At 41.6% G+C, this 23,903-nt stretch overlaps 1 protein-coding gene across 4 annotated transcripts in view; it reads right to left on the minus strand.

Annotated features, from left to right (window-relative positions):
• Positions 1-706: 706 nt before the first annotated feature.
• ppp1r12a (protein phosphatase 1, regulatory subunit 12A) overlaps positions 707-23,903 on the minus strand; it is a 71,730-nt gene continuing 48,533 nt past the window's right edge. The window contains exons 11-26 of one of the 4 annotated variants that reach the window (XM_074697856.1): positions 23,715-23,806; positions 23,375-23,488; positions 22,553-22,705; positions 20,837-21,004; positions 20,506-20,673; positions 18,126-18,216; positions 17,522-17,701; positions 17,266-17,440; positions 16,549-16,670; positions 14,689-14,754; positions 13,577-13,593; positions 13,362-13,470; positions 11,499-11,603; positions 11,374-11,421; positions 8,250-8,300; positions 707-2,414 (exon numbers count right to left, since the gene is read on the minus strand). In XM_074697856.1, coding sequence (XP_074553957.1) covers positions 2,328-2,414; positions 8,250-8,300; positions 11,374-11,421; positions 11,499-11,603; positions 13,362-13,470; positions 13,577-13,593; positions 14,689-14,754; positions 16,549-16,670; positions 17,266-17,440; positions 17,522-17,701; positions 18,126-18,216; positions 20,506-20,673; positions 20,837-21,004; positions 22,553-22,705; positions 23,375-23,488; positions 23,715-23,806 — 1,746 coding nt within the window. In that variant the 3' untranslated portion in view covers positions 707-2,327. Of the gene's footprint in view, positions 2,415-4,760; positions 5,458-8,249; positions 8,301-11,373; positions 11,422-11,498; positions 11,604-13,361; positions 13,471-13,576; positions 13,594-14,688; positions 14,755-16,548; positions 16,671-17,265; positions 17,441-17,521; positions 17,702-18,125; positions 18,217-20,505; positions 20,674-20,836; positions 21,005-22,552; positions 22,706-23,374; positions 23,489-23,714; positions 23,807-23,903 lie in introns of those variants that run through there. The other 3 variants (XM_074697857.1, XM_074697859.1, XM_074697858.1) reach the window with 3 other exon arrangements.

The following is a 23,903-nucleotide window of genomic DNA, read 5'->3' on the forward strand; positions in this document are numbered from 1 at the left end:
AGTTTCGTACTTTTTATGGCATGTTTTGTAAACTGTTTGGGCCATCAAGTATTATCCATGTGTTTCTGAAAAAAGAAAAAAATGTTGAATTATAAATAAATTACTCTCTTCTTATGGTAAAATGTTGACTCAAGGCAACAAACCTGAAAAAAAATAAAATAAAATTTAAGACAATAAAAAACAAAATTTTTTTTTTAAAGTGGCATCACTATCTGTACCATAGAGGGTTAAGGAGCAGTGTCTGACTCATAATCTCGGGCAAAATTGTTAAACCTAGAGAAATATCTCTGCTACATCATCTTAATCATATTTACCTAAAGGGTCACTGAGAAATCTGTTATCCAACTCAACTTGAGTTAGACGTGATAAGCCTCAAAACTTTGATTTAAACTGGTTCAGACTGCGAGAATAAAGATCAAATATTGAAGGAGAAAGAAAATGTTTCCTTCTTTAAAAGAATTATTTCTTTAAATGTTGATAACTTGGCGTGCAGACGTGTAAAAATAAAACACATGGACATTAAATTTCTGCCTCTCAGACCCGTGATACTTCATTTTTTTAAACTTTGAACAAGTTTAGTTCTTGTACTTATTCATCAAAATCAAATCAGAAATGCAAACCAGAAGAAAGCTTGAGGAGGTTAAAATCTTTTCAGTGTGTGTGAGAATAATAAAAATAACCAGACATGGGAACTTTACAATGTACAACTTTATTTTTAATGAACTCTTCAGTGGTTGGTAGTCACAGCACAGCTTGCATGTATTAAGCCACACACCTATTTTACAAGATGACGGGAAAAAAATAAAACAAAAAGAACAAAACAAAAACAAAAAAAGTCTAAACCAGAGAAGATGGTCGTCAGTCCATCTGCAGTAACGTTTCTCTTGAAACTTCTTCCTCTAAAATATCCTTAAAAGGCCACTGAAATGCATAAAATGTTTCAGATGCATGAAATATTTGACGGTGGCGATTTTTTGTAACCTGACATCGAGACTCCTCACGTGGCGTCGACAGTGCATGTAGACATTGTAAAAAGGACTGGGTTAGCGATACCTAAGATATTCTTTTTTCTTTTTTCATTTTAGTGACAACACCTCGGCTAGAATACTACAGCTTTAAAAAATAAACAGCACTCTTCCAAGATACTGGATACAATGAAGTGAAATGTAGTGAAGCCATTATTTCTGTTTTCATCTCACAAATATGTGAACACGTAAGAAAAGCACTGAACACGGCGCAGAGGGACGCTCTACTGAAGTGTGTGCCATGGTTTTTAGAGTCTAAACAGAAAAATAAGAATTAAAACACACCTGTTTGTCCTCTGGAATTTGTATAATTTTAATAGTAACAGACGGGAACCATAAACGCATGCCATGTGCTGCTCTCAAACAAATACATACAGGTATATACAGCGTCACTCAGTACCTGCTAAAACAAAGTGAGAAATACAGAGTATAAACTGACTACACTACAAACTTAAAACAAAAGAAGAAGAGGAGGAGGAGGAGGAGGAAGGTGAGCCATGGAAGCGGTGGAAGAGTGAAGATCCTAGCTGACGACGGGCTCGTCTTTAAAGCATTTTTAAAAAAAAAGAAAGGAAAAGAAATGCATATTGCACATACAGTGAAAGCTTAAATTCCACCGGGTCCGCCTCTTCGTCGCTAAAGCGAGAATTCAAAATTCTTTCCCTCTTGGAGGAAGACACACAGAGGTACAACAAAAAGAGGAGGAGGAGGAGGAGGAGGGTTTGTGTGAGGGAAAGTGAAAGGAGGGAGAAAAAGGGGAGAAGTGGCACTTTAAGGAAGGAGGAAACAGCACAGCACACGAAGGAAGAACAAAAAATAAAAAGGGACTGTGGCACAAATAAAATCAGGTGTCGGATAATATCGGTGGTTCAGTGACAGCCGAGAGAAGGAGAGAAGAAAGATGGATGCAGAGTGTTTTTCTCTTTATGTACAACTAAGGCTTATTGGTTAAATAGTTCTCAGGCTTCTCCCGCCCAAAACGATGCTTCTACATGCTCGTCACACGACCCCTGCTTCCTTTCCGCTCTGTAAACTCAGTGCTTCTACCGGGACTCGATCAGGTGGTGGAGAGGTGAAGATGGATGGATAGATGGATGGATGGAGGGATGCTGCAGCGGTGGAGCAAAAAAAAACAAAAAAGAAAAAACAAAGGAGCAGGAGAGGAAGAAAAACAGGAGTCTCGTCTCTGATGTCTGTTGCAATTAATATCTAAATGTGCAATTCCATTAGTCACTGCCGTGGGGGGCTAGAGGGAGCAGAAGACAGGAAGGGGGCGGGGCTGCGTGGAAAAGGGGGCGTGTTCTACTTGGAAAGCTTGCTAATGACTCGAATGAGCGCTCCGTTCTCGTCCTTTAGTCTCTGGTTGTCGGCTTTCAAGTCTGGGAGCATCTGAAAGGAGAGAAAACAGAGAGGCTTAGACAAGTCGTAACAGCGGACGCGAGCGTGGTTAAAAACCAGCCACACCGGTCTGACGCGTGTTAATAACAGCCTGAGTAAAGCAGTCCTGGAGTCACACAGCAGCTCTTGTGTTTGTTTTCATCCTTTCTTTTTTTATTCATCATCATTTATCAGAGAGATAGAGACAGAGAGGGACAGAGGGAGTGTAAAGCGGACACACCACAGGCCAAAGATCCTGAGAAAGCCATGCAGAGTCTGACCGGCTGCTCGCTGACAGCCTCAAAAATGCACTGCAGACACAAAATCCTCTCCATTGTTTGTTCTTGTGTCTCTAAAGTTTCAGACAGAGTTTGTTTGGTTCCAGTTTCAGCTGGGTGCAGGTTCAAACTCGGCCTCGGCTCGATGTAAATAAAATCTGAGGAATGATTCATGAGCAGGGGATTTATTACAACATAACTCTGAGGTAAGTTTGTCATCACTGCTGGATTTTAGTCATTAATGTATCACAACCACGTTTATACACCCAGCCTGCGTGAGCTGACATGACACCTTCAATATAAACAGATCTCTGCTTTGTTGGAGTCCTTGTAGTGAAACTAAAGGTTACTTTTTGTTGTAGGGATGTGACGATATGTTGCAAAACGGTCAAAAGCAGGACACTGTAGATACTCTTTCTAAACAACAGAGGGCGCCATCTGCTTTCAACTTTATCCATTCAAAGTCACTGTGATCGCCACTTCTGGGTGTCTTTATATTGTGTGTCAGTGTCTGTCTGCCTTGACTCCCCCTTTTGAGTGTCTATGTTGATGTTTTGGTTGTTTCATGGTTGCCAATCACAGCACGCCCAGTCTGCAAGTGTCTTTGTGTGTTGATTAGCAAGTGGAAGATGCTAGCCGTCGGGCTACAATAATGGATGTAGCACGGAGAAAGAAAAACGCAACCAAAATGAAAAAAAACACCAAATAAAAAGGGTAAAGCTTGGATTGACTTTCATTCGCTTTTGGGAACTTGGAGACAAGACGACAGCCGATGTGAGTTAGCTTTCTGCTAACCAGGTACATTTCAAATAAATCGGATTAGCTTGTGCTAACATGCCAAGTTAAGTGCACGGCTCTCAAGTCTATACAACGTAGAAATGTGATGCAACAGGTGGTTTCTGGGCTAGTGAGTGTATTTACATGGTCATGATTGGAGGCTGTGGGTGTGCGCTGCTGCTGGCCCTGAGCCAAGGGGGAGGAGCCTAGTTTGAATTTGTGTTTACTATCAAATAAACATTTCTGCAGACCCTACCTTAAAGGTTTGTTAACTTACAGCTTCAGTTAGCGAGATTTGCGACAGCGTAAAGATAAGATTATTTCAATTTCAAAACTTTTGACATCAACTTGACGACAACTTGACGACACGGGTTCTTCAATTTTATGACGTTATGATAACGTTTTAATAATGTTTAAACGAAAGGATGTTATGACAACTTGAAGTTGGTCTGACAAATAAATGAAGTTTTACAAACTAACAGTGTTAAGACCTACTACAGCCAACATCGAAACAACTTAAACGCTAAGACAACTTGATGCTACTATTGACACAACATCATGACATTGTTAAAACAGCTTCATGTTGTTACAATGGTACAGGAACTTTGACTATATGACAACTTTTGAGTCTGCTGTCAGATCTTTTGGAGCGAACAAATCAAACACGTTCTACCGTTGGTTTACACAACTTTAGGAATTAGCGCGAGTACAGTCTAAATCCTTTCAAAATAAAAGCCTGTTCATTAAAAAACAGAAAATAAAGTAGGTGATGGTTGGGAAAAGGTAAAACAAAAATATCAGATATTACAGATTAATGAGGAAGTTTCCTCTGAAAGCTTGAACATAAACTGGATTGACTTAAACAGTTAAAAAAGATGAGATGAAGGTTGAGTTGTGAGTTGATCGTATCGTCACATCCCTACTTTAAAGTTTCAACAGAGAAATGTTGATAATGTTCAGATTTTTTTCATCAAACTGGCACTTTAACATCTTGTTTCTTGATTCTGAGCTGATTTTTAAACTTCTCATATTTCAGATTATTGCTTTTTACCCAAACTACTTTAAACCCTTCTTATGAGAGCAGGATGGCTAAAGATCCTCAGATCCACTGACTGAGGTTAGAGGCTTTTTCTTTCTTCTTTAGACGCTGTCTTTAAGGAGAAACCAGATTAACACATGAGACAAAAACAGTGAAACACATTTGTGTTGTGTTTTAAAAACTCTGACTCTTTTTCCTGGATCAGGCACAATGCTACATCTGCACATCCATCCAGTCAGTGCATGCAGCTGACTGCGTCTACCGACTGATTCTGTATCAGTCAAACTCAAATCTGGGGAGTAAAGAAAGAAGGGGGGGCGGATTCAGTCTCTGAGGATTTGGACTCAGATGCCAAACAAAGAGAAATAAAGAAGCCACTTCATGCAGAGAAGCCAGAACAAGCCAAACGGAAACACGGAGCTCCTTCTGAAGGAGGCTCCACAGCTAGGAACCACAAAGAGGACACTTTCCCTTACAGCACGTCAGGAGTCTGAGAGGAGCAGACACCTTAGAGGACCTCTCCGTCTCATGTTTTTAAAATGTTTGTGTTAGCTGGAGGTTTCTACGAGGCGTGTGCTGTAAGAGGAGAGTGTCCTGGAACAAAAACACCCTCCCCAATCTGAAAACCAAAAGCTCTGGGGAGGCAGAGGGGAGTGTACAAAAACCAGTGGGCGGCTGGGCACCTGCCTGTCTATGGGTCGGGCAGAGCACGAATGGAGCATGAGAAGAAGAATGAGGGTTGGGAGGAGGGAGGTGAAGAAGAACAGGAAGGAGGAGAGGAGGAAGAGGAGGAGGAGGTGGTGGTGAACAGACGGACGTGGCGTTACAGGTCGACGGACGGCAGCCGGCTGCAGGCGGACTGCGTGAGCTTTGCCAAGACGCGGGACAGCGCCCGGTTCTCAGCCTGCAGCCGCTCTTTAACCTGCCGCAGGGCCTGAACCTGCTTTACCTGGGGGAGGTTCTGCAGGGGGGGAGGGGGCACAGGAGGACAGAGAAACAGGGGAGGGAGGGAGACAGAATGGCAGAGGGGGGAGGAAATGTGTGACAGAGGAAGGATTCATGAAAGACAGGAGAGCGTAAACCAACAGGAGAGAGGAGGAGGAGAGGAGGGAAACAGAAAAAGGAAGACTGTTAGAAAATGGGGACAGACTTCTGGAAGGAATGATTAAGAGCTTTTTTTCTCCTCCTGCCTCGGCATGATGCTTGTAGATAAAAGCAGAAAGTGACACTGATAAGATCGGCCAGCTGTTTGGCTCCTAAAAATAAACGCAGCGTGTTGTCAGAGCCAGGAGGACGAGGCTGCTCCATCAGGGTTTAATGGAGTTTCTCTCTCAACAACGCAGCGTTTAATTGGCTGTTCTTAAATAAAACGTCAACACAGATTACAGCAGAGGAGCTGAGCAGAGCAGGAGGCGCAGTCGAGGAGGAATCACTCTAACACTACAGACATTTATCTAAAGACAGGATGGTTAAAATGATTTCCTCAGAGTCAGACTCATCAGCTCAAACTGAGGAACTTTGGCTGGTTGACACTTGTTTTGCTTCCTGACGTGTTTGCTGCAACAAACAGATCAAATAATCTCTGGATTACAGGTGTCATCACATCCTGAGTCAGATTTAATCCTCCTCTCTGATTCATCAGCCTGATAGCAGACTGTGTCTGTTTCTGTCGACACGTACAGATTCAGGATTAACGTGTATTTAAAGAAGCTTTACAGGAGCAGTTATTTGCAGTTTGTGGGATTTAGTGGCCTCTAGTGGTCAGAGTCCAGATTGCAGCCAGTTTACAAAGACTATCACACATTTCCCACCCTTTATTATTATGTTTTTTTGGTGATGATGCTGTTTTTAAATGATGCTTCTACAGCTTTTATCTACATGTTAAAAATATTTTCCATTTATCGTTTTTTCTTTTGTTATTTTTTTTCTTTTCTTCTTTCCATCCCTGCTCTGACTACAAGACACTTTGAATAAATAAATCAGAGGATTTCTCATAATTCTGCTGCAGGTGATTGAACAGAGAGGTCATTATTTTACTATTAGCAATTTATTTTAATGACAGTGGTAGCTAAAAGTGCATTAGCAAACAAAAAGAGAATTTGACACTTCTGTTTTTTTTGGGTTTTTTTTTAAATAACAAATCAGATTTAGTTACCTTTCACATTTGAAATGATATGGTACCAATGCCCAGTATCTGGTACCTGGGATTGGTACCCAACAGTACCAATTTTTGGTACTTTTGTGTGTCTTTATGTGGCGGACACATAAATTTATTTAATAATAAAATCCCAAAGTTTTTCACTCTAACGTGTTCACTTCTCAATATTTAAACTTGTAATGCTGTGTTCATGTTCAGAATGGAAAATCGCCTTCTCTTCCACTACCTCACAGTCACAAGGACGCGTTTGAACCTAAACAAGGTACCTTTTGATTTTATGTGAATCAGCTGATACTAGGGATGCACCAAAATGAAAATTTGTGGCTGAAGCTGAATAAGATATAAAAGTTTGGTCGAATACTGAATATCAAATACCGAATATTGAACGCGGATGCTAAGTTTAACGGGGCACAATGTGCTCCACAACCCCCTGAAAGCCAGTGTCCTCCACAACAGCCATGAACTCCATGACTTTCTTGCCCTGAGCAAACTTTTTGTCCTCAAAGACGTCGGCCACGGACGGAGTGGGCATGCTGGGACTAACAGTTTTAGCTGAAGTAGCCGTCTCTCTCTTGTACCCAGCATGCTGTTGAGGGTATTTGGCTTTTAAATGGCAAATTTAAGCAGTAGTGTTAAAAGTCTTTACAGAGGAACTCCCTCTGGATAGTTTTGTTGAACAGTTCTTTTCTCGCTTTCCAACACTTTAAAATATCTCCACACGGCCGGCATTTTTCCAAAAGTGAGAGGTCACCATGTCACTGCACGTTGTTTAATTGCGTCATTGCTTCACACACGACTGCTCGGCCTTGCTTTAAACTCAACCAAATGTATTACGAATATTTGGTGCATCCCTAGTCGGTACCTATAAAAGTACCTAAGTTGGTACCCTTCCCTAGATTTAGTAGATCAAGTGAACATGAAATAATCTGATTGATAAAGAAATGTTTTCATATTTTCCAAATTGAACTCAAAGAGTGTTTCAGACATCTAAGTTTACTTGAAACAAATGTGGAAAATGTTAAAATTTCATGTTAATTTCATAATTGATAAAAAAAAAAATCCTCTTTTTTTTTTACATAATCCTGAATATTACATTTTAGCACATCTTTAAAACCAACATGATTTGATGTTCACACTAGAGGAAAAGCTACAAGTCTCTCTTCAGGTCGTTTGAAAACCTTTCAGATCGGTGATCTTAACATTTCAAACACAATTTTTGTGATAAAAATGTTTCTGGTTGTATCAACCTGAAGTCTGCTTGCTTTGGTTAACTCTTTATGTACTCTGCTGTTATTTCATTTTTTCCTCGTTAACGCTTCAGTTTTGCTGCATAATGAGACCAAAGTGGTAAAATACAACGATTTCGTGCCCTGACGTTTGAGATGACTTCTGCTTTCAAGGATCCGGCTCTTTCTGCACGGAGACGCTGAGTGACTGAAGTGACAGCTGTCGGCGCTCTGCGGGCGCTCACAAGTACCACCTACACACTCTCTGTGATCCTGACTCCATTAATGGAAATCTACAGATCCTTGTGTGTGTTTGTGTGTGTGTGTGTGTGTGTGTGTGTGAGACAGTGAAAGAGTGTGTGTGAGTACCTTAAGTTCCTCCTCCATCTCAGAAATCTTCCTTTCTAGAGCTCTTTTTTCCTGCAAGGTGGAGAAAAAGCAGGTTCACTCACATGTTCACAGACGAACGACAGACACTTTAATACACACACAGACACACAGACACACTGCACGAGGTGAGGGTGGAGTGACGGCACACACACTCTTATACACACGCTGTGAGAGGGCTTCAAGCAAACAGCCAGATCAGATGTTCACATTCAGAGATGGAAACAGACACTTTAAATGAGGAGTGGACGTAGCCAACAGATCGGAAATGTTTAAGTTTGTTCATTTATATTTTCAAAGTTTCATGTTTGATATTAACGGAAATTTCTAAGATGACTCATCTGAACATGGAGGCATTTACTTTATGTCATCTCTCCTGAAACATGGCGCTAAAGCTGCTCCACACATCGATCTCTAACATGAAAAGTCTTTCACAAAGTCTTTGCAAAAAGATCTTCTAATTGGGCCTCAATCACGAAGCTCTGCCTCCAGAGGGCTGGCCAATCAGAGAGAAGGGGGTTTGTGGAGGAGAGAGTCTTAAAGAGACAGCAGCTAAAACAAAGTGACTCAGTCAGAGGCTGAAATAGGATTTTTCAAAACACCAGGGAGAGCCTGTTCCTATTTGTACAATCATGTTTCAGTTTTTCTTTCGCAATTTGCACAGTTCTGGGCATTGTTTTCAGCGCAGTATTATCATTTTTAATCTTATTCTAGCTTTTGTGTATATACTTTTCTATTCTCCTCTGTACACAGCTCTTTTTTTTATTATTGTCACCGTTATTTTTAGAATCAGAGACAGAATCGAGTTTTATTGGCAAGTACATTTGCACATACAAGGAATTTTACTTGGTGAAAATAATACAGAATTTCTTGCTGTACATTCTGTAAAATAAAATAGAATATAGAGATAGTTAAGATATAGAATATACAAATAATATATAAAAAAATAAAATAGAAATACAAATAAAGAATATCTATAGAAATATGAAATAACAATAATAATGAGTAACAGAGGAGACAAGGTGCAATGTGGAGCTGTGCAATTTAAAGTTTCAGATTTAAAGCTGACTATTTAAGCTCTATATTTCTATTTCTGTAATATTTAGTGTGTGTTTATAATAATAAAACAGAGAGAGTGCGGTAAACTGGAGTCAAACTCCTTGTATTCTTGAGATACTAGATTTTTTTTTTTTTTTTTAAAAGTAGACTCAAGACCCACCTTTTTAATTTAGCATTTAATTAATCCCATATTTTTATCTGTTATTATTTATTTTTTTATTTTATTTATTTATATAATCTCGCCTTTTTACTTGTTACTCTTATTCTATTACTATTTATTTCATTTACTAGTGTTTTATTTATTTATTTATTTTATTCATTTTATGATTGTTAGCATATGTAGTTTTATGTTTCTACTCCATATCTCCAGTGTTTCCTCAGCAGGGGGCTGCCTGCACTGGGGGCCGCTGTTGGCTCTGGCTGGGATGTCTCTGTCTGTGGCGGGCGTCGTCTTGGCCAGGTGGGGGTCTGCAGCAGCGTGTTGCTGCAGTGGGCCCCTTGCTGGTCCTGTAGCGAGGCATGCCCAGGTGGAGGCGTCCTGGCTTTAGACTGTGGACGCCGCCCAGTGCAGTCGGCCTCCTGGCGTTTCCTGACCTGGCTCCTCTGTACTCAGCCACACGATTTTTTATCTACACATTTAAAATCATGTATTGTGTGTGCATATGTATGTGTGTGTGTGTGTGTGTGTGTGTGAGTGTGTGTATATATGTGTATGTGTGTGTGTGTGTGGGTGGGTGGGTGGGTGGTGCTTTGGGGTGGAGTTTGAATGGGGGGGCGGGGACTGTTTTTTTTTTTTTTTTTTTTACATGTATAGCACTTTGTGCTGCATTTCTTTTAATGTATGAAAAGTGCTTTATAAATAAACTTGATTTGATTTGATTTGATTTAGATTAATAAAGGTGATTTTGATTCTGATTCTGAGAGAAAAGTAGGGATTTTATGAGCTAAAAGATACTACAGGGGCACCTGAGGGACAAAATACTGACTTAAGAGAGTGTTTTTTTGCAACTAATTTGCAAATAAAATTGATATTTTCAAAATTTTCCCTCTAAAAAGCTCACTTCTGACCTCTTATAACGCATCTTGTTGATTTTATGGGAAAACTTCATCATTTAATGCTCTGCTAGCAGTTTCCTGTCAACATGAAAACCTTTCTTTGTGAGTTAGACCACATGCTGTCTTTGTTATGATAAATTAAGGGTGCCACAAAGTTTGAGCTAGCTTCTCTTAAGATTTTGACTAAATATTGTGACCACCAGCTCGAAAAAAGCAAAACAGATGGAAGTGAAACTGCAGATTCTAGTATGGTGAGGTGGCTGTGTCCACTTCTTTGACCCCTTAAGTAAAACGGAAATCCGAAATTGTATTCATTCCTAGCTTTCTTAAAGATGAGTATGACGTGAAGGGATGTGTTGGATGGAGAGTTAATGAAATGAAATGTCTCTTTTTGAAGTTAAAAAGAGCATTCCTGTGTCACGACAGGACGTGACAACAAATGACACATGAGGGATGATCCTGAATGTAGCTTTAAATGAACCGATGAGTGTACATGGCTGCACAGCTGGAGACTCAGAAAGAGTGAAAACACACAACACACACGAACACACACACATGCACAAATTCATTCAACAGCAAAAATCCAGCCTACGACTCTTCTACCGTCTGTCTGAATCAGAATAAACTGTTTTTAACACACACAAAAAGAACAACGTAAGCTTGAGAAGAGGTGACCACACGCTGCCTCTGAGGTTCAAAAACAAGTGAGAGAAGGTGGCGGTGTTCTGGGTGGCGAGGAGGGAGGAGTCCCCTCCGACTCGGGCTACAAGGGGCGAATGTGAGACGACAGGAAGCAGCAGAGAGGAGATTGATGTAAAAAAAAAAAACTCAGTTTGGATCATACCACCACCCAGATGATACTGAGGCCTGCTTGTCACCTTCAGACATAAACCCATGGGAGTGTTACCAGCATTATCAAAGCAGGACCCGTTTGAGAGGAGACTGAGATCTACATTGACTTTAGGATCATGTGTAAGTAAAGTGGTGTTACCCTTTTCTCCATCTCCAGCTGTGATCGGTCAGCATAGCGTTCCTGCCTCTGCAAACACAAACACACAGACATCAGAGAGTTCACCTGGATCCTGAACGTGGTCCTGATGCTGGACCTGTCAGTACCTGAGTGGCCTTCTCTAGTTGTAGCTTCAAGTCTGACAGCTCCTGGTCTGTGTCACGTAACTGAGCCTTCAGCTTCTCGTTCTCAGCTAAGATCTGCTCGTAGAGCTGCAGGAGGAGAAGAAAAAAACATCAACATTTATTGTTATTACGCTGCTTAAAAAGGATGGATGACACGCCAGCACCCCAAAAAGTGAAACCAAGCTCCAAATATTTTGGCTTCAGTTCTGAGAAGCTATCACATCCTCCTTTTCTACAGAGTCTGGTAAAGAAACTAGAAATTATCCACAATAAAAAGCTGTTTTGGATGGTGGCGCTTTTAAATCAATCATCGAAACAGCTGATCGACATTTAATAGTTGACAAAAAGCTGATTTATCATCTTTTATTAACGTCTCTGGTATTTCTTTCCTGTTGTAAGACTGCCAGCTCTGTCGTCATCTTTGGCATCGATTCATTTCAGCGGCTTTATTGTCATGAGCTGAGCACACACCCGTGTGACAACAACGCAGTTTCATCACCTTAACGAGGCGCCACACCCGTCAGATGGATGAATAACTTGGCAAGAAAACACGCCGACTAACAGAGACATTAAACTCTATTAATGATGAAGAGGAAGAGAAAGTCTCACATGTTTTTGTACGTTCGTTATATCTTATTTAAGCATGAAACAGGAGCAGTGCTGTATAATCTGGAGACTAATGTGGTTGAAACAAATTTTGTCATCTAAAAAGAAGCAACATTTTTCAGATACTGGAGCAGACAAGACACAAGAATAGAAAGGGGAGATGTGTGAGTTACTGGAGCTAAAAACAGCAACCTGTGCAAAGCATGCTTGGCTTTCTCCTTCCAGCTTTTCACCCTCATTTCGTCCGTCATAATCATGCATTTAAGGAAAAATGAGCATGGTGCACTTAAAGATTCTATGAGGCTTGTGGCCCGGTGTCTCAGCACACTGTCGTAAATGACTTTTAGTGAGACGTGTGTTTGTTTTGGAATTAAATGGAGATCAGATTGAACAAATTTTCTTTGTTCAAGACAACTTTTTAGTGGATACAACGCGCTGAGGTAAGGTATTTATCAGGACAGTGACGTAGAGCTATGGTTTGTAACGTGACATCAAGCAAACCTTGCAGCCGGGTATATGTAGTGCTATTGGCAGCCCGGTGCTCTGACGTATCTGTAGGCTAACGTGACAAGTTTAGTCTTAGTTTAGTAGCTGTGTATATTTAGCTCAGCTAACAGCCTGGTGCTCTAAAACATGTCTGTAATGTGTAACGTTGGTGAATCCTGGTTAGCTATGTCCTGTCAGTCATCTACCAATCAGAGCTAACGTAACCTCACTCTTCATTTTATTGATAGACTCTCAAGTTTGAACAGACCACTGCAGAATAACTGCTGACTGTGGGTTGGAATCAACATTTTCACAAACAGTTTAGATCCTGTGTTATAGAGTGATACAGCCCGAGCTAAAGGCTAATTAGCCTTTAGCTCGGGCTGTATCACTCTCCTATTTAGCTTTCTTCTGCTCTTCTGTCCTTTTTCTGTCTGACAGTTAGTCTCCTGTGTTCACCATCACTACAAAATTAATCACAGAAATCATTTTTAACAGAGAAAAACACAGATCTACTAAACTTCGTCAGCAGGTGTGGTGTTGTCATAGAGACCTAGAGTCCTGGTCGACCCGAATTGGAAGCTAAAAAGTAGCAATTTAAAATAACTCGTAACCAGTAATATTTGTGCTGATGATCTTATTTTAAAGTGTGGATTACAATCAGGCATATATCTGGAAGAGAGACTTTTTCAAGGCCAAGAAAACATATCTGAGGATTTTTCTGAGTAAGATGCTTTAATTTGGTGCACAAACCTTCTTGTAGTCAGTGGTATCGTCTCGATCCAGTCGGCTCGAGTAAGTCCTTCGACTCTCACCGTAGCCGCGACTAGAAAGAGCATCGTTACGATCTATGGATGAAGTGCTGTAAAAGAAACATCAATGTTCGTTTGAAATTTTATAAATAAAAATTAATAAACCAAATGAATGAGAGGAAAGCGTTTGTGTTGTGTGAAGAAGGTGAAACATACCTGGACAATCTGTCACTCTGTAAGAAAACAAACAAATGAAACAGTCAGAGATTAACCACACAGAGATATAACAGGACATGTTGTTCACTTCAGACATCTTCTTCTCTGTTTGCATCCTCCTGACCTTCACAATCAGCCTCCTACACACACTCTACACCTACAAACACTGATTCCTAAACAGCTGCCGTGTCAGACAGCGCCTCCAGGCCTGCTGCTCTGCAGAGACCCTGTGAACGGGCAGAGCGTCAGATCAGGAGGTCAGGTTGGAGCGTTTGTGCTTCCAGCTATTTTAAAACTGCAGACGGCTTCCTGAGGGCGGTGGAAAACAATGCAGGGCCCAGAGGAGACTCGCTGCAGGGTCTAAACCTGAGTTTAGTGTTTGCAACTTAAGTCTCATGACAGTTTTTTCAACACAAACTCATTGAAAGTCAGTTTAAAGATATAAAAATAAACTCAGTGTCTTTGCAGAAGTGTGTTTTTTCTCTCTGGGTGCAGAGATGATTGCTTGTTTCTTTTGTGTGCTCTGCTGCAGCTCCTCCCTTCATACTGTCCTACTGTATTTAATGTCTGGAAGCTGCGTGTGTCCTTCCTGCTGATTGTTCTCCTGTTATTTTTGCTGTTTGATCTCTGCACAAGACACTCCCACACAAACAGGAAGTCTTTATCTGCTGTCTTTTCTCTGGATTCAAAAGCTTTTCAGAGCCGTGCAGTTTGTATTTCAGGCACTGAACGGCTGATTTTCTCCTTTATTTGCATGCTAATTTGGTCTTTTCCAGCTTAAATTTCTTTTTTAGTGTGGATGCTTCTGCACAAAGAGCCAAAAAGCCAGAGTTAAAAAGTGTTTCCTCATTTCAGAATGTGGAGACCCAAAATGACCCGACTTCCTCTCCTTCTGCATGTTTTTAAAACCTGCTAATCTCTGTCTTGGACTACTTTTGGTCCTCAAGGTCACCTCAGATACCAGACAATCACCAGAAGGTGGAAACAAGGAGGAGAGGAGGTGAGGGGAACACATTCAGGAGCTGCTGAGGGTGCAGAGGGGAGATAAGTAGGAGGGGAGGAAACCAGAATAAACACAGGAGTGATAGAGGGTTTCATGTGTGTTTGGTCACCTGTGTATCTCCCTTAGTGCTGCCCTCCTCTGAGTCGGACTGCTGGTCGGGGTCATTTTCATCACCCTAGAGACAGAAAAAAAGAGACGAGACGATCAAAGAGGTGATCTTAAATAAGAAAAGGAACTCAAATCATTGTCCAGGGATAAATATAAACACATTTTTCCACATGAATTTAGTGATTCAGATGTGATCCTTTGTAGTCTGCTGGTTTTAACATGTTCCTGAAACGCACAACATTTAAAAGCAGTCGTCTCCCTCAAAGCTAGCTCATTTTTTTACGTTCAATCATTCATTGCACTTGGATGTTGCTGCATATTGGAGGTGGAGGGATGATAGAATCAGGATAGATAGTTTGTACAGTGAAATTTTATTTTGGATGGCTTTATTAAAAAGTGTAGTCCAGCTCTTTGCAGCTCTTTATGGATCAGGTTTTGAACATGCACAGGTTTGAGGCCATTAACCTACAAGAAGGACTGAAGGCTGCTGAAGCTAGCTCTGCTAACTGATCTCACATTGTTTGCTTGCAGATTTTGTAATCCTGTGTTGAGTTCCTGAGATCCTGCAGACTTTTCAGTTCACCAAAGTTTAAATATCTGCATCAAAAAGTAAAAATCTCTGATTTCTAATCAAAGTTAGTGTTTTTAAGAGCCAATCCCAATTCTACTCCTTAGCCTTTGGTTTGCTTGTGTAGTGAAGGGGGTCCCAACTCTCCGTAACATCAAGGGTAAGGCCTATACAGCCCTTGAAACCAAGACAAACTGAGAAATTTTCCCTGAAATCAATATTTTTTTAATCAAATATCTAACACTTTGATACGTTAATATTATTCGTTTTGAACTGTTGGTTTTATTTTGATTTGGCTCGTTATAACGATCTACCCGACATCGCTATAGCAACAGCTACAGCCAATAACAGCTACACTGATGTCAGACCGTGGTGACTGGTTCACAGTGAAAGGGGGGCTGTGTACCATGAGTGGTTGGACAGAAAAGCTGCATTCGAGAGCTGCATGAGCTACATAAGCTATGAAAGGTGAATATTACTGTAACCTTCCCTTCACGTTTGTGTTTCATGGTTTAGCTGTCTGTGATGCGGTGCATTCTGCTGGTTTCTGCTTGCTATGAGTTTGTCACCCTAATCCAGGGGTGGCCAATCTGCGGCTCGCGAGCCACATGTGGCTCTTTGCCTTTCGGTGTGCAGCTCTTCGATCCATTCATAAAAATGTGTAAATAAAGTTATGAGTAGTGGTGTGCTGATCAATCTTAATATTGATATACTGATGCCAACGTTGGGATCAGTGTTGATCAATACTTGGGTGTACAGATTGATACTTAAGTTTCAGTTTCTCTTCTCTAGTACAAATTTAAATGCAAACAAAATAAATCTCGCTTCATTTTTTTTCAGTTCGTAAAAATGTGTTTTGCTTGGAGGTGAATAAACAGTCGCTCTGCCTACAACTACTAGCAAGCATGTAGGGGTAACGACATAGCGGGGATTAAGTGGCATCTCATTCCTAATAGGGTTGGGAGAAAAAATTGAAAATCGATATATCGTGACTTTTGTTTAACAATACCAAAATCTAGATTCTTCTTCTTCAAAAAACTTTTTTTTTAAACACAAATTTTTCATTTCAGTCTTTGTTTATAAACTGGATTGAAAAAAGTTATCACTTTTCTCCAGCAGAGGGTGAAATGTTTCTCTCCAACTTGCATAATGTGGATTTCATGGAAAATATGGCTCCTGATATAGTCTGTAGACATTATCATATAGCATATCGTCCCGGCCCTAGTTTTTAAGAGATGTGCTCAAGGGGAAGGGGGTAAGAATGACGATTGGGACTGGCCCTGAGTCTCTTACATCTTGAGTCCAGAAGGAGACTCCAGTGGAGCGTCTCTTCTCGCGGGGCCGCCTGCGATCCCGTATGGAGCGAGGCTGAGACTTGTCTTCTCCCTCCTTCTCCTCCTCCTTCTTGTCATATTCTGCAAATCAAAAAAGGATAGCAAAGATTAAAACATCATTTATACACAAAGGATTGAGAAAAAAACTCCTCCTCAGTCTGATGTTGATTAAAACTCAACTTTTTCCCCATAACAAGAGGAAGCAGTGTGGTGTTTGCTCATGACAGTGATCATTTCAATCTGTTCCTTTCCCTCCAGAGACTCCACCAAACTCCTCTGACATCAACTGTTTGCCAATTTTAAAATTCGTCACATAAGGGCAAAAGTTCAGCTCTGTTTTCACTTCTAAAGGTACAAACTCGACAACAACTGGACTTGGCTCTGCTTCAAAGGGGAATGAAAACAGGATCTGGTCATGGGAGAACAGAGCAGTCACTGTTTCCTTTTCCTTCTCTGTTTTCCCAGGGATGTCTGGATTTATTGGTTAAGAGGTGATTCCTTTTCGTCCTAACACCCATAATCAGGTGGTGGCAGTCTGCCCGTGTGAATGTCAGAGCTCAGGAAGCATCTTAGTCATGCATCCACACGCTGTGAGCCAGATTTGTCCTGTGGATGTAATTTAAAGCTGTGTAGCATGAAGGTGCTAAATTAATCCTGTGTTTTGACTTGGACAGACCTTTTTCTGTGTCTCTGGACGAGCGGCTGTAGGAGGAGGTGATCCCCGTCAGACTGTTGGGCCTGTTCAGGGAGCTCGAGCTGGAGGACAGTGTGGTACTAGAGTAGGACGGGGTGGAGGCAGTGCTGACGGTCGAGATGGCGGAGGTGGAGGAGGAGGATGAAGGCCGGTAGCGCTGGCAGGAGGAGAAAAAGGAGGTTGAGAAACAGTGATGTGAGGTGAGGATGTTGCTGCAGAAGCACGGAGCTGACTTTACCTCCTCGTAGCTGCGGTACTTTGATCGGTAATCGTCCTCCTTCGTCTCCGTCTCCTTCTTCTCCTCCTGCTTCTCCTTGTCCTGCTTCTCTTTCTCCTCCTTCTCCTCCTCTCGGGTCTTCTGGGGGCGACTCCTGCCGATTGTTTTCTCAGCCTCTTGCAGGTCAGTGAGAGTCACACCCTGGATGGAGGGAGAAACACAGCGTTTAAAATTTCTCTTTAAGATTCATCGTTTTGATGTCAGGACCTTCTTCTTCACACATCCCTGCTGTAAAACCCAACAGTCACTTGATGCTTTACAGTGTTTAGGTTTTGGTGCAGTCCTCTGGTTGTGTTTACGTCAGGACGGCGCTCAAACTGTGTCAGCTTGTAAAACGTTCAGCCAAACATTCAGCGCTGAAAACTCAACCTGCATGACGACATGTACTCAAACAGGCGACGACTATAAAAGCATGAAGCAAACCAGAGGTCGCCGTCAGCAGAATCCCACGTTAAATCAAGATATTTACAGTCGCTTCACTTGTTGGTTTGCTTTGTATAATTCTTTATCTTTGAGGAACGGAGTGCTACATGAAGCGTGAGCATGTTAAAGGTGATAAACTAACCTGGGTGGACCTCCTCGACTGTCGAGCCTGTCTGGAGCGAGCTTTCCTCTGAGACTCTGACTCCTCGTCCCGCACTGGCGTCAGGTATGACCTGAGAGACAAAAAGAAACACAAAAGAAGAGAGTGTTTATGTGATAAAACTGGTATTTTATGGTTCTTTTTCGAACTATTATACCTGAAATCTTCATATTTGCTGCTGTGATGCTCTAAAGCTTTACTACCTGGATGTAAACAGTCACACACATGACAGATCTCTCCAAGCTCTGCCGTTGCTAGGCTCCGCGCTGTTGGCTTTGGCTGCCTTTTGCAGCAGCTCTCTTTTCTTTGTCCGTAATTTTTTTCGTCTCTTTTTCGTCAATTTTGTATTTGGAGTGGATCATTACATTGTATGGTTCATTTGTTGGTCATGGACACCAAACTTTTTGTGGCTTCAGCGACATTTTTACTATTTTTGCCCCTGTGTTTGTCTGGAGATCCTACATGTAACCATGGCCGCATTGTTTACATGTGAAATCAGCTGTTAGCAGCTTGTAGGATGTCAGTGCTAACTGGTGCTAGGCCAGATGTTTCCCCACAAGGTGAGGAGAAGGAGGTGAGGACGACGTGCTGGTTCTCAGGTGTGAGCTAAGAAGTGATGACATCGACCTGTCCTTCCATCCATCCATTGGGAACGTAAGATTTGGAGCATGACTGAAGAAGCTCAGTCCTGGACCCTGTAGAGGTGGAGGCTGGCTGAACTGGACAATGATGGACAAGCTGTCAGCATCTATTTTCTTATGGACCTTTTTGCACTTTCTATACACTTTCTTACTTTTGTTTTCTTAATTGCTGCTGTGACTTAAATTTCGTTGTACTTGTTACAATGACAATAAAGTTTTATTCTATTCAGTTTCTGTCTCTTTCTTTGCACTCTGTTGAAAAACATCAGAACATCCTGTGCTGCAGCCCACTCAGTCAAAACATTCATGTACGAGGATGTTTTGTTTTAAAGATGTAAGTTAGCCAAGATATTCCTGGCAAATGTTTGTGTTTCCTAAAAATGAAGCTTAAAAACATTCTTTAAGTAACTGAAGTAAAACAGGATGCTTAACCTCCTGACTCTGAGAGCATCAGGCTCAAACAGTTTGGGAACCAAAACAGAGATCTATTCCAGCACTTTCTCTTCTGCTGGCCTCACACACACACGTATGAACTCATTTGGTGCTGAGGCCTGGAGGGAAACGTGCAGCTTCTGCTCATCGTCCTTATAAGGAGAAGTCGCTGGAGAGCTTCAGGCTGTGAAACACTCCCACTCTGACAGGTGGCTTATTTCACCAGGAGGACGCACACACTCGACCCCACTCTCACACACGCCTGAAAACATGAGCTTTCTGTGACACACACTCACAGACAATGCTGCTGCTGTAGTGTGTAAACAGCTGGAGATCACACACACACACCCTCTCCTCAAACAGAGGAAATGCATCCGGATCGCTGTTTGAACTTTGACGGTTACACTCCTTCTTGTCAAACTGTCCGTTATTTCAGCATATTACACAATCCTGCACAGCTATAACATCCAATGTGCATAAAATATGTCTATATTCTAATTACACTACACTTTTTTTAGCTTTTATTCTACTTATTTTTGTTGCTTTTGCATCAAAACACCAGGACAAATTCCTTTTATGTGTAAAACTACTCACAAAACAAACCTGAAACTGCTGCTGGTTCACTAAATTGCTTAAAATCAGAGGTAAAAATGTCACTGATGCACGTAAACAAACAAATACAGATGCAGTTTTAAGTACTCAGCCTTTTTCCCCAAGTGCTTTAACTCGTAACTTAAAAAAATGAAAAATAAAAGATGCAACAGGAAGCTGGACGCCTCCACTAACCCTAAATTAGCAACAGTAATAAACAATCTCAGCTTAACCAAATTTAAGCTGTGATCAAAATAAAAATATCACATCTATTTTGTCTAAAGTTAATATAAACAAGCTGGAAATTTTAAGTATTTATTAACAGGCTAACATAAGCAAGTAAGGGCACATACTCAACACTGTAAGTAAACAATAATTATCCCTGAAGATGTCAAAATCTTGTCACCCGTCTGGTGTCAGAGTGCAACCCCATCACAAAATGCTGCACCTGTATGCTTAGCTCACACTAGTGCAGCTTACATGGTCTCGTTAGCTGAGCCATCTGGGCTTTCAAAAAACAAATTTCACTACCAAAACACTCTCAGACAGGTTGTTACTTTCCGTCACGGCTGCAGAAGGAAGCAGGAAGACACTGCGGTAGGACAAAACAGGATGCATCAATTGTAGCTTCTTATTTTACCCTGTGACACCCACACTTGAGTGATTTCTGTAGGTAAACGTGTGTAAGATTGTGTTACCTGCGTCTCTCAGGGCCGGTGCCAGTGCCAGTGCCGGTAGTGGTAGATATGGCGGTGGTAGTGGTGGATGTTGTGGTTGTAGTTGAGCCAGTGTTTATAGTGGGGATGACCGCAGCAGACTCCTTTTCTTTCTCCTTTTCCCTCTCTGCACTCTCCTCTGACCAGTACCTATTTAGACATGAGCATTTGCATTAATGTCACCAAGAAATAAACTTACTATGAAGGGAATAGACAAAGAAAATGTGAAAATGTGTTGATCAGCCTAAAAAAGTGCAGAGAAAAGCTCCTAAGTGACAAAACTTGTAGATTAGACTTTGATTACGACTCCTACCTGCTGGTGAGACTGGTGGAGCCAGTGCGGGTGGAGGAGGAGCCCAGGCTGGAGAGCAGGCCGCGGTGGCCTGTGGGTGAGGTAACAGATGAGGAGGTGGTGGTGGTCGTGGAGGAGGAGGACGTGGTCGAGGAACTCAGATCCTCGTGCCGTCTGCCGAATGAGCCGCTGGAGGAAGAAATCAGAGAACACAGAGTTCAAACACAGCTATGGGAAATAAACAAGTGCTGGTCTGACGTAAGAAGCTCTCAGGACTGTTGTAGACATTATTTTTACAGTGGCTGAATAAGAAAATAAATAAAGTATAATAGAAAAGTTTTACTGTTACAGCCAGATCTGTTAAATGTTTTTTGTTTTTTACTTGGATGCTCAACATAGCTCTGCCAGGAAAGATTTAGAAATACAAGTTTGGCCAATAAACTATAGTAAGTTTAACTACAAATATCAAGCATTTTGTCAGTTTTTGTTTTAAAATCTAAAAAATAACAACACAAAATGCCCCTGAGTGGCTTTTATGAATAAAGAAAAGAAGATTTTGCTTAATTTTTGTGTTACCACCTCTGTAAAGATCAACACGTAGAAGTGCCAACATGGGGTCATTGTAGCTGCTTTTTTATTTTGAAAAAAAAAAAAAAAAAAAAAACCCCGGAAACATCAACTTCCATTTTTAATTTCTTTAATGACGCCTCATCTGAGCCACAACTAATTAATAAAAAATGTACATAAAATTACAAAGTGGATATTTTGAAAAAGTCTGAAATGTTAAAAAAAGAGGCTAAATGTCCCAGTTTTAGCAAAATAAAATATGCTAGGTTAAGGGTTTTTCTTCATTTGTGAAGGAGAGTCTATCATTTCTAAGATCTGCTTAAGAAGGTGGATCTGAAGTTTATCTCTGGTTTGCTGCAGTTTGCTCAGCTTGATTTGTTCCTCTGCCAGGAGTATCTGAGCTTCTAGCCTAAGTTAACTTTATCTACTTTATCACTGTAATGGTTAAACAAGTCAAGTGCAAAATACAAATAAAAGTATCAACACTAAGTTGTAAGTGTTGTTTTATTTGACCAGTTTTAAAGTTTTACTAATTTTTCTTCCTGAAATCCACCTTGAAATCCTGCCCCCTGTTGGGATCAGGATAATCCTGTTTTTTTATCGAAGTGATCCAAATCCTACTGGAAAGTTCTGATAAAAACAAGAATTGGATTACTTGATCTAACCCGATAGTGAAATCCTTCTTTAAACAACCCATTTTCAGGATTTAATCCAACCTGATTGGATTACCTTTAAACAACTGGCCCTAGATGATAATGACAAATTAAACAAAAAGTTAATTTAGGCCTTTGAATGTGACCATAAAGGAAAAGCTGTTATATTTCTGTGATGTTAAGTGTTATTGCTTTAAGAGTAGCTAACTCTTGGAGGGATTACAGATTAGTTTTTTTAGGGGTTAAGAGAAGGTTAAAAGTTGAGTGAATTCTGTCTAACTTTAAGCTTAGAGACAGCTCGATTATAAAAATCTGCTGTTTGTGGCTGAACATGTGTTGACTATCTGCAGGTCAGAGCATAGCTAAGCTGCAGACCTCAGTAACTGTTTGAAATCACCATTTGGACACGAAAGCAAGGACAGAGAAGACTGAGTCAGACCCTGAGCGGCACAGAGACACAGGTTCAGACAGGAAGAGGTGGTGTAGAGATGGTGGAGCCCGGCTGAGGCTGGTGTACCTGCGGTAAATGCTGTAAGACTGGTAGTGGGAGGTGGGTGGCTGCCAGGGTTTAGTATTACAGGTGTTAGGGTCCAAGCTGGAGGTGGACGAAGACTTGGCCGGCACGTCCCGCGTGCTGCCGCTCCGCCCTAGTGCTAGCGTGTGGGACGTGCTGGTGTGTTGGCAGGCGGGTGGGCAAGAGAGGCATGTTAGCGGTGGAGGCGCACACACACACACACACAGATACAGATTCAAGAACATTTATATTTACGACTAAAGCTTTGCACCTGTCGCTGCATTCATGTCATGTGGGGACGGCCCAAACAATGAAGTATCCTGTTAAACCACAAAGAAACCAAACTCTAACCCTGTATCTAAAAAAGTAGCTTTAAGAGCTGAAAACTTGAAGAATGTTCATTTTACGTGAGGAAGTTTGCAGCCAGTATTTTCCCACATGACATGCATGCAGCTCTGGTCCATGTCTGAGTCCTGTGCCATGATCAGCTCTGACAATTTGATTTATTCAGCAGTCAAACAGGTAAACAGGCCTATAAAAATGTTTGAGTAACGCATTGTAAAGTCATTGGCACAGGAACCCGACAGGACAGGTACAGTCATGCAGCAGACTCAGTGGCAGTGATAGAGGAAGCATCGTTTTCTGCTGCTGTGCATCAAAGCGTGTGCGTACACATCTCTGATGACAAACCCAGCACAGCAGAGGCTTTGATAACTGTCACTGCTGTCTCCGCAGAGTTTCAGACTTAAAATGGATGAAGAAATCAGACAGATCTGATGATGATGATGATGAGGGATGAAGGTATGAGTCGCAGCTCGTGCTGACCTGCGCTGGTAGCTGGGGGTTCGGTTGGTGGTGGTGCTTCCTTCGCTGTTCTTCAAGTCGTCGTCCCAGCGTCGCCGGGTGTACGAGCCGCTACGTATCAGAGAAGTCGAGTCCCTGGAGAACCACAAGCTACAGTTGTACCCCAAGTCTTCATCACATCCAAATTGAATCAGCTAATTTTGATTTATGATTTAATCTCCTTTTATCTTCCTAACCAGAGGCAGTGACTTAGTGCCACACACGCCATGCAGAGCACTGTGGCCTTCGCCAGCAACACGCAGCAGTGGACAGCAGGTGCCGCTCGTGCTCAGACACGTTTACAGAGAGAAGCTGGACTCACCTGTTCTCCTTCTCGTCGATGTCTGAAGTACTGGCCAGTCTCCTGGGGATGGTGGGGGCCACGTAGGCGAGCCGGGTCCCTTTATCCTTCTCCTGAGAAACAGACGTATGTTAATGACCATTTGAGCTTAGTGTACGATTTAAACCATGCAGCAGAGATTTCTTTCTCCCTTCCTTTGTGGCTGTAGTT

Source organism: Halichoeres trimaculatus, unplaced genomic scaffold (assembly GCF_033239565.1).
Source record: "Halichoeres trimaculatus isolate MK-OKI-2021-1 unplaced genomic scaffold, fHalTri1.1 fHalTri1_scaffold_21, whole genome shotgun sequence".
NCBI classification, from domain to species: Eukaryota; Metazoa; Chordata; class Actinopteri; order Labriformes; family Labridae; genus Halichoeres; species Halichoeres trimaculatus.